At 43.2% G+C, this 11,090-nt stretch overlaps 1 protein-coding gene across 2 annotated transcripts; it reads right to left on the reverse strand.

The window, feature by feature from the left end:
• Positions 1 to 982: 982 nt before the first annotated feature.
• LOC119268151 (DEAD-box ATP-dependent RNA helicase 15) lies at positions 983 to 6,926 on the reverse strand. Of its 2 annotated transcripts, XM_037549678.1 has the most exons (13): positions 6,830 to 6,926; positions 6,686 to 6,743; positions 6,475 to 6,595; positions 6,270 to 6,370; positions 5,157 to 5,329; positions 4,837 to 5,068; positions 4,588 to 4,706; positions 3,876 to 3,932; positions 3,593 to 3,777; positions 1,642 to 1,786; positions 1,481 to 1,564; positions 1,324 to 1,387; positions 983 to 1,210 (listed from the first exon to the last, which is right to left on the reverse strand). In XM_037549678.1, the coding sequence occupies exons 3-13, from the start codon at positions 6,588 to 6,590 to the stop codon at positions 1,200 to 1,202; spliced, it is 1,287 nt and encodes a 428-aa protein (XP_037405575.1). In that variant the 5' UTR covers positions 6,591 to 6,595; positions 6,686 to 6,743; positions 6,830 to 6,926; the 3' UTR covers positions 983 to 1,199. The 2 variants fall into 2 exon arrangements, with proteins under 2 accessions (XP_037405575.1, XP_037405576.1); XM_037549679.1 differs by having other exon boundaries at positions 6,686 to 6,894.
• Positions 6,927 to 11,090: the final 4,164 nt, after the last annotated feature.

Below are 11,090 nucleotides of genomic sequence, written 5' to 3' on the forward strand. Positions count from 1 at the left end.
GCAGTCAAGGCATTGCTCCATGGGCACTGGACCACACTGGGACCACGAGTGGCGGGAGGCTTTAGTGGAGCTGGACATACTGGTCACCGCAAAAGAAGAAGACAGGGGAGGCAATGATGGGCGAGCACAACCAACTTCTTGCAGATCGCCAAAGGATCCAACGATGTGGAGCCGTCCTAGTGATCCAACGGCGCGGAGCCTACACGCGGCCTGGCCTTAGAATTCCTTTAGAAGACCATAGCTGGGCGTTGTCGCTTGGGTATGATCGGACGGCTGATATTCGGCGGGTTGGCTAGACTGGCTTAGACTTTTGATTGGTTTGAGGAGCCTTCGATGAATTATACCCCTCCACATAAACAATGTTATTTCAAATGAATGAACTGTGTTTTTTATTGAAAAAAAATCCATCTAAGACATGTCTAATGGCCAATGCTGACTTGGAATGACCATGGCATCAGATGGTGCTCATGCTAAACAACTACTGGGAGCACCGTGTCAAGTAGTTATCTACATGGTTCAGCTAGACGAAGCCTCGTGGACAAGGACTCTGGCCTCCTTTGAGAGCCAATCTTAAACCATTCTCATTCCTCAAGCATTCACATAAAGGCAGCCTTACATTGCATCCACAAGGACGCAAGAAATAATACTCCCTCCAATCCAAAATACTAAAGTTGTACTAGAACTGCGACAACTGATTTGGATCCAGAGTACAAATTCCAAGTGAGATTCAACCAGATGTTAGTATAAAAGAAAATTAGTAAGTGAAACTGCTAATATAAAACTAACATAAGAATGGGGGTAATCCGGTTCACGTAACTCCTGATTGCGCAGGTTCCGGGGAAGCGTCCGACCAATTTAGGTCTCTTCTATGCAGTCTTTCCCAACATTTCAGCAAGGCTGCTTCCTGGACCCTAAGCCGTGACCGACCTCATGGTCACAAGGCAACAACTTTAGAGCTGCGCCAAGGGCCCCCTTCCAAAACTCGCATAAGTAATATCCTCACAAACATGATGAACACCAACATTTCCAACAGGTTCCTTAACAACCATAAGTCTGAGTACTACAACAAAATACTCAGCAGATTCAATCGCTGATTAAGTACAACTGGAGCATCTCTTACATCAAAGTTTATGTAACCCAATAGAAATGTAAAGGTGCTGTGTCTGAAAAGCAAACCCTCCTAGCCCCCACTTGGATCTTCAAGATGGCACTGGTAATTGTAGTTAATAATAGGGATCAGGTGTTGAGAATTCAAGAAACAACACTATATGGGTATCAAAACACGACAATGCACCACTTGATCTAGACAACAAGACTACTTACTGTATGTTGAAGTGTCGATCTGCTCAGGCAGCTCCTTGATGTCAACCTCAAACCTTTCTTGCACCTTCAAATAAAATATGTATGAAATTTCAGTTAGGCTGCACACCACTCATTATACCAAATAAGTAACGAAATTAAATATATCAGTTATACAAACCTGATTGAGGACGTCAGAGTCAGAGGCAGAAGCAACAAATGTTATTGCAAGCCCTTTGGTTCCAAAACGCCCAGCCCTTCCAACCTGTGGAGGTGGACCATGTTATGTTAGCCAGAGATAAGAACACCCAATCACAATCAGTAGGGCAAAGTTAAAATTACCCTGTGCAAGTATGTATCAGCAGAATCAGGCATGTCATAGTTTATGACAATATTGACACGCTCAATATCAATCCCCCTGCCAACCAAATCCGTAGCCACAAGGATCCTCTTGTGCCCTTCCTTGAAATTCTTATACCGGGTCAGCCTATCCAAGAACCAATATTAGATAAAACTCAGGAACAATTACTAAAAAATAAAAAATAAAGCTGCAAATGCTTCCAACGATTACAAGTCATGATAGCTGCTGGGTACCAACTCAAAGGATAGTCTGTAATTAATCACCTAGCTAGTACTCAAAGCCATGTTGTAGACTGAATGACTAGTCTTTATAATTAGTTGCCTATACTAATGCAACAGCAAAGCCTTATAGTCCCAAACAAGTGAGGGTAGACTAGAGTTGAAACCTAGTCATGGTTTTGGCACATGGATGGCTAACTTCCACACACCCCTGTCCATGGCTAGGTTCTTTGGTGATATCCTAGTCCTTCAGATCTATCTTTACGGACTCCTCCCATGTCAAGTTTGGTCTAACCCGACCTCTCTTGACATTATCAGCACAATTTCTGCCATACACTGGCACTTTGGAGGCTTGCGTTGCATATGCCCAAACCATCTCAGGCAATGTTGGAAGCTTCTCTTTAATCAGTGCTACCCCAACTCTATCGCATATATCATTCCGGACCCGATCCTTTCTTGTGTGGCCACATATCCATCTCAACATGCGCATTTCTGCTACACCTAACTGTTGGACACGTCGCTTTTTAGTTGGACAACATTCTACACCACACAACATCGTAGATCGAATCAAAGTTGGCTTGTTTGGGACTGCTCCGCTTCACCAAAATCAGTTTCACTCCACCAAATCCACTTTGGAGCAGTTCCATACAGAAGTTGTAGCACTACCTAAGAGAATGTTTGGCTTCCATGTAGCTCCAGCTTCAAGAATGGGAAATTTGGTAGAAAGGAACTATTTGATTGGATGAGGGGGGACAAACGAAGGGGTATCCACTTACTGGTGGCAGTGGTGGGTAATTTCCCCCGAACTCCAGCTTCTAGAGTTTTTTGGAGCACCTCCTCACGAGCTTCATAAAAAACTGGGAGTTGTACCCGAGATTTCTAGTTTTTTTGCGGAGCGGCATATCGCGGAGCTACCCCGTTTGGCTTGTGTTTTTTGGAGCAGAGCTGAATTTTAAGGAGTAGAGCAGTCCCAAACAGGCTATATAAAACCTGACTTTTAGCTTTTGTGGCACTCTCTTCTCACAGAGGACACGAGAAGCTTGGCACCCTACATTGTCCCTCTCTTCATCAATTTCATCATCCTTTTGCAGGCATTGACCCCAAATATCGAAAGGTGTCCGTCTAAAGTACCATCTGCCCATCAAGACCATAGAAGTACCACCTCCTCTTTGTGCCCAGTAGTACTAAAACCGTACCTCATGTACCCAGTTTTAGTTCTACTAAGCCTAAAACTTTTTTATTCCAAAGTCTATCTCCATAGCTCTAACTTTCTATTAACCCCAATCCAATTATCGTCGACTAGCAAACTAATGGCATGATCTAAATAGTCAAATCATCCAAACAACAACAACAACGCCTTTAGTCCCAAACAAGTTGGGGTAGGCTCTCAAATCGTCCAAAGATAGGAACAATTACTGGAGGTTGAAAAATAAAACAAACTGCGACCGTACATCATAATACTCCCAATGCTAGTCATAATGTTGAGACGAGTTGCTGGGGGTTAACAACTAAAAGGCTAGTCTACAATTACCCACCTAGCTAGTAGTCAAAGCTGTGTTGCTGACTGAAAAACTAGTATACAGTTAGTCCTCTATGAACTGCAAAAACTAGTCTACAAATAATAAAGGCTAATCTTACAAACAAAAAAGTCCACGACAATCAGAACATGACATGATAAACAGAACTAGAAAGGACTACGCCGGGAAAAACATACCTCTCCTCCTGTGTCATTCCCGAATGTATGCAGATCGCAGGAAAATTGCATTCACAGAGCAGCCTGTTAAGTTCTGAAGCTCTACCAACACTTTTAACAAATATCACAATTTGGTTGAAGTCAAGCGCATCTAAGAGATCATTCAATTTCCGATTCTTCTCCGCCTCACTTAGTTTAATATAGTGCTGGAATCACGGCAAAAATGTTGAGGCGGTTGATGAAGAATGAGGTTGATACGAGATGAATAAACAAAATGTACAAATGGCTAGTGGATTCACTATACCTGAACTAGACCATGAAGGGTCAGTTTAGCCTCGTCATCAACATAAATTTCCATGGGCTGTAAGGTGACAAATGACAAAGATATTAGAATTCTGGCAACAATGTAACTCAAGCCACTCCAAATGAACGGCATATCAATTCTTCACTTTGTCTGAATTTTCAGCCTCCGCCAGGAGCTTCATTTATGCACGATTGGCACTGCAATTTGCGAAACCATAGCCAACAAGTTTTGCAACAGTGCTTTGCCAGAAGAGTTCCGGTCAAGAGAAATCTGCTTTGTCTGCCTTCACCATGAGAACGGTAGGAGAACCAGAAGCCGTTTGCTCAGATCCAACGGAAACCAAAAGTGTGGAAGGCCACAGAAAATTGGAGAAAACGCCAACTGGACTTAAAACCTCTACGACATCGGTGCCCTACCAACCCCAATTCTCATGTTCTTCATGAATGTTTTCACAATTCACATCGAGAACAAAAGACTTCATTCCATCGCAGCCCATTGGAATGTGCACAGATACCAATTGACAGACCAAGATGTAAGTAGCCGAATAACTCAATCCACCAAAAACGATCAATATGCTCAGCAAGCAACCAGCAATCCTACTGACAACAAATTACCACCCCTCCTATCTATGTACGAGCATAACCACCAGAAGGGAGGAAGGTTTTAAATAGGAAGAAGCACTAGAGAAATGAGGTAGGCCGCATGACATTACATCTTGCATAAATTTCTTGCAAACCGGGCGAATCTCCTTGCTGAGTGTTGCTGAAAACATCATCACTTGTTTATCATGGGGTGTCATCTTGAAGATCTCCTGGACATCTCTACGCATGTCTGAAGAATATTACATAGGTTAATACCAGAGCTCTGAACTACAGAAAAACAGGCATATAAACAGAAACTTATGCTGAAGTGAACTGAACTATTATAAACATTGAAAAATGGCCTGGAACCAGCAGCCTACCAAGTGAATCAAGCATCTTGTCACATTCATCAAGAATGAAATGCCTCACATTCTTCAATGAAAGGTCCTTGTCTCTAGCCAGAGCAAGGATCCTTCCAGGTGTGCCAACCACAATGTGAGGACATTCATTCTTCAACAAATCCTTGTGTTTTTTTATGTGAACGCCACCATAGAAGACAGCAACTTTTGTTTCTGACAGGTACTTGCTAAACCTCTCAAATTCATTGCAAATCTACAATAAGTTAAGTAAAAAGGACAATTAGCATTAGCAGGCATATCTGACAATGATAGAATAAAAATGAAAAAATATGTATGCAAACCTGGTATGCTAACTCTCGTGTATGGCATAACACAAGTGCAGCTACTTGCCCAGCAACCGGATCAATCTGCTGGAGAGTTGAGAGGACAAAAACAGCAGTCTTGCCCATCCCAGATTTTGCTTGACAGATAACATCCATTCCGAGAATGGCTTGAGGGATGCATTCATGTTGCACTGATGTGGAGCCAAACAAAATAGGAGTAGCACCAGTGAGAAATATTTAACCTTCTGGGCCCACTAATGGAGAGTTTTACCATATCCTCTCCTCCGACCGAAAATGTCAGAAGAAATTATACCTGCACATCAGCAAAACAGGGACGGTCACATTGGGACATACTTAACATATAACAAACTAAAAGATGGATGTTCAAATATGCTTGATTTGAATTTGTATTAGAACTATCAGATCATGGGAAACAATTTCTTGTTCTTGGCCCAGTTATATGATTTGCACTTATCGATCACCATGCAAGCATATCCGGTTATCCTTAAAAGAAAATCTACTATACAAACTGAGTGCATGAGTGCTTTGTTGCCTGGGGCATGTATTCAAATATATGCATATGAGCATCTCAGCTAACAGAATAACTCAGAAGTAGCACCTCACGGGGAAGAGTAAAACAAATGAAACAAGTGGTTCTTATTTTTTGTATTTCGTTCACTGTTGAATGTAACATAATCTTACTGACCAAAAGGTGACACTTCAGCTACCAATCTAATCAAGCAAAGCTAAGATGTGTCCATAACAGGGGTTACAAGAAACAATGGTATGCTGTGTTCTCTTTCTCTCCATCTGTTTTCTTTTTAGAAATGCAGTTTTGGCTGAATCTCTCTATAAGCATTCTTGTAATTATCACAACCAGTGCACTGGTCTCAACACTGAATCCATAACAATAAACCTGGATTGCCGTTGGCAGTGCAATTACGACTCGAGCTATCAACTACTCCCTCCGTAAACTAATATAAGAGCGTTTAGATCACTAAGATGGTGATCTAAACGCTCTTATATTAATTTAGAGAGGGAGTATATGTCTATACGTGGCAATTCAAGTGCCGACAACGTATTATTCATGTAGATCCAATTCTGATGGCTCTAAAATGTTAAAGAACTTGCCTTCGGAAGGATGCTCAAACCCACAGTCCTGGATCGCACGGAGCAGCTCTGGCTTGAGCAGGAAGTCCCTGAACCCTGAGCTGTGGATTCCGACGTAACCCCTGTCCAAACACCACAAACCATGCCAGGTGAGATGAGATCCCTCGACCACGAACCCTAACAAGAAAAGTAAAAACTACTAGATAGAAGCATCGACGGCACGCACTTCTTGACGACGTCGACGGAAGGGTTGGCGGCTGCGCCGTCGACGGCGTTCTCCACCTCCTCATCGTAGTCGACGAGATCCTCCTCGTACACCTCGGCGTCCTTGGCTTCTCCCATCCCCGCTGCGATTAGCAACAGTGGTTAAGCACCGCCGAGACGCGAATCCGACAAAGTTAGCATCGCAACAGCAAAAGCAAACACAAAGCACCAACCTCAGGATCTCAGACAAGGAGGAGAGGAAGAACCGTGGTATTTCGAGGAGCGAGGAGGCTGCAAAGAGAGAAATCAGAGTTTTACGGCTGCATGCGCAGGGGTCAAACGCGTGCTGTGCTGGATTCGGGATCTAGGGTTCTTGCCTCTTGGGGAGTACGACCTAGGTAGCACGTATTTGGGACTGCTGCGACTATGCGGGAGGGGGCAGACAACTTGGGTGTGTTCTGTTTGAGGATTTGTCGCAACAAGACGGGTTGGACCCGTACCTTAGGGCAGCTCCGGTGGGCACCAAGTGGGCCGGCCCATGCTGCCCGCCGAGGAACGTTTCGTAAGTGGGTCGTAACCCTCGAAAATAAAGCGGGCCGTGACATGTCGGCACGCAGGCCGGCGCCCTGCACGGCACACTTTTTTAAAACACTCACGCATACGCTTTAGCTCTTCCAATGCTTGTCTCAAAAAAAAAAAGCTCTTCCAATGCGAGGTGAGTTTTCTATTAAAAAAATGAGGTGCTAAGTATATTAAATGCCTTAAAAACTCAAGTCCTCAATGCATAGGTGCTAAGCTTCCTTCATTCAATTAGTTGTAGATCTCCACCTAGGAACACGTGCTTAGCACCGTTTCTTTCTGGGTCACCGGAACTTGGTGTGTTCACTGTATGTTCATCATACAGATTACTGATGGAACAGAAGATGACTCAAGACTTGGGGCCAAGTAGTTCCTTGCATAGCGAGGCTAGCAGCTCTTTGGAAGCTAAGGGCCCAAAATCAGGGGGGTTTTGGTGTGGCGTGTTATATGAAGAATATCCTGCCAGCTTTCAGAGAACAACAGCGACAGCATATTCGTGATGATGTTGTATGTCCTATGTGTGGTCATAGGGATGAATCATTGTTTCATGCTCTTGTTCGATGTGATTATGCCAAACTATTTTGGAGGGCTGCTTTGAATTCCTTCTAGGTCAAGGTACCCAAACTGCATCCTCAAACATGGACGATGGACTTGTTGGATTTAGAGATAGTGAGTAAGGAACATGTTGTTATTATCATTACTGTCATGTAGGCAATATGGAGTAGCAAAAATAAATATACACATGAGGAAATGGGGTATCAACTGCATAAGTCTATGGAGCTTGTTGATGAACTGATCAAACATTTTCATACCGTGGAAGCGGATGCTCCAGTTGATGCTAAGCAAAAGCCTAGGTGGTCCTCACCGGAGCCTGGATGGGTGAAGTTTAACACTGATGCGGCTATTAACTTGCTTGTAGGAGAAGCGGGTACATGAATGGCTGGCCGTGACGCCGCATGCACTTTTCATGGTAGCAAATTTCTCCAATCATGAATCTCTAGTGGATCTTTTTCCAGCCGAAGTCTTGGCATGCCACGATGCTATGTTGTTGGCTATGGGCAAAGCTTTGCCACATGTGATCACAAAGACGGATTGCGGGAATATATGTACCATGTGGGAGCAAGGAGATGACAAATCGGCTGATGGATTTGTCTTTAGAGAGATGAAGGCTTATCTCCCACATTTTCAAGGATTTAAACTTGCCTTTATACCCAGGAAAGCTAATGGTGCGCTTGTGAACACACTTTAATTTCTCTTTTAGATTCATGTACTTTTGAATCTATCCCCGAGTTTCTGTTTGGGCATGTTCAATCAGGCATGATCCACTTGAATGAATAAAATGCCAGAGGGCGGTGAACATGTGAAAAATGAAGGCCCAAATTTGTTTTGTCTGGGTAAACTCAACTACCCAATAAGTTTGGCCCTTTATTAATGTAGGATAGAAAGTAGGTCTAGAGAGGGCGTGATTAGACTACTTGACCAAATAAAAATTCAGCATTTTCCCAATTTTAAGTCTTGGCAGATTTTAGCAACTTAGCACAAGTCAAGAAATCAACCTACACATGCAATTCTAAGAGTGTAGCAGCGGAAAGAACATTGCATATGAAGGTAAAGGGAAGGGTTTGGAGAAGGCAAACGCAATGTAGACACAGAGATTTTTGGGTGGTTCCGATAGGTGGTGGTACCGTACGTCAGACTTCAACCCACGAAGGGTAATGGTTGCGCGAGTCCACGGAGGGCTCCACCCACGAAGGGTCCACGAAGAAGCAACCTTGTCTATTCCACCATGACCATCCCCATGAAGGACTTGCCTCACTTGGGTAGATCTTCACGAGGTAGGCGATCTCCTTGCCCTTACAAACTCCTTGGTTCAACTCCACAATCTTGTCGGAGGCTCCCAAGTGACACGTAACCAATCTAGGAGGCACCACTCTCCAAAAGGTAATATATGGTGTGATGATGATGAACTCCTTGCTCTTGTGCTTCAAATTATATTCTCCCCAACACTCAACTCTCTCACACAGATTTGGTTGTGGTGGAAAGATGATTTGAGTGGAAAGCAACTTGGGGAAGGTTAGAGATCAAGATTCTTGTGGTTGGATTGGAATGTCTTGGTCTCAACACATGAGTAGGTGGTTCTCTCTCAGAAAATGAGTGGTGAAAGTGTAGGCACGTTCTGATGGCTCTCTCTTGAATAGAGAAGGGGTGGAGGGGTATTTATAGCCTCCACACAAAATCCAATCGTTACACACATTTGACCCAACTCGGTTAGACCAAATAGAACTCGGTGAGACCAATTCAGTTCAAAATGTGAACATTAGAATTCTTGGCGGGACCGACATGATCAACTCGGTGGGACCGATGTGCTAGGGTTAGGGCAAAACCTCATCTCGGTGTGACTGATTGCATGAACTCGGTGAGATCGATTTCAGCAATGAGCAAACAGAGAGTTGGTCAGGCAAACTCGGTGGGACCGATCACTCATTTCGGTAAGATCGAATACGAAGGGAAACATAGAGTTTGCATTGCGAACTCGGTGGGACCGATTGCTCATTTCGGTAAGACTGAAGCATTATGAAGGGAAACAGAGAGTTTGCATTGCCATCTTGGTGAGACTGAGATCCCGATCGATGAGACCGAATTGATTAGGGTTTCTGACAGTGGCTATGTCAAAGGAACTCGGTGACGCCGGATAGATCAAATTAGTGGGGTCGAGTTTGACTTTAGGTTCTGGACATATTTGGTATTGAGAAAGTGGTTGAGAGTTTTGGTGCATATCACTAACCACTTTGAGCAAGTAGACCATTAAGCAACACCTCATCCCTTTTAAATAGCATTGGTTGTTAATTCTTTTTCAACCGGTGTGTTTTCTCTTCAAGTGAAGCCGATCATTTCAACATCCGCAAGATCAAGTATCAGTTTCTTCTGAACGGTGTTTGTTTCATCCGTCTCCAAGTTGCCTTTGTTTTCCCTCCCTCCCACCCTTTTCTTCAAGGAACCAGAATTATTATTCAAGTATCATTTTAATGTTGTGAAGTCTCTCCATTCTTTTACGTCAATGTTCTTATCCGTTGATTCTCAGGAAGATGCCAACGAAGCTTCAAGTTCGTCACTCTTCACTCGTTTTCTTCTCCGGTGGATTCAAATCAAGCTTTGGTGTTGATCATATCCTTTTTCATCATTTCAAATACCTTCTCATGCCGGTGCACCTCATAATCTTTCACCGATCGCTATTCTATTGTTCCGAAGTGTTGAAGATACCTCAAAAGATGTTGGAGTTTATTCTGATTCTTTCAAGATCTTTTGGGAATGCTATCTTATTCAAGTCATTTAATTCAACCGGTGCAACCTCTCTTTCAAATCATTTCTAAGGTGTTTCTTTTGAGTGGGCCCTAACCCACAGGTCTTTTCCCAGGATCTTACCTGACTCTTCTTATTTTCCCGGAGCTATCCTCAAATTTCTTTTCGAAGTTTGACGTAAGAATGATTTTCTTCAGTCAGATGTGTTTCTCCAAGATCTTTCAAATTCTTTTCATAGTTGGCTCAACCTCTTCGTTTTTTATTCTTCCGGAGTGTCTAAATAATTCATGGTGGTGTTTCTCGTCGTCTTTCTCGGATTTTGAAGACCGAAGAAGGGTTTACCTCCATATCTTATCCGTTCTCTCAGAGATTCGTGATTCCAGTCAAGCCATCCTCTTATATTTGTTTTCGATTGTCAGAATTCTTTTCACCTGTCCGGAGCAATTCAAGAGCCTTCTCAGTTGGATTATCCGGAGTCCACAAATTCAGATTTTTTTCATTCCAGCTTTTAGCTCCCATACTCTAAATCATACCGGTGTTTAAATCAAGGACCCTCTAATCAGCTCGTAATCTCTTCGTTCTCATGGATCTAAATTCTCTCAAGTATCCTCGTTCATTTCATAATTCTTCCCGGTGTTCCTTTATCTTCCCTTCAGTCATTTTAATTATTACAGTGGTTCGTGCAAGATTCCTCTTCTTTCGTTATCATATCTATTCATTCGTTGTTTCAATTCCACCGGTGTTTCGTTGAAGACGTTC

This window comes from Triticum dicoccoides, chromosome 3A, assembly GCF_002162155.2.
Source record: "Triticum dicoccoides isolate Atlit2015 ecotype Zavitan chromosome 3A, WEW_v2.0, whole genome shotgun sequence".
Lineage (NCBI taxonomy): Eukaryota > Viridiplantae > Streptophyta > Magnoliopsida > Poales > Poaceae > Triticum > Triticum dicoccoides.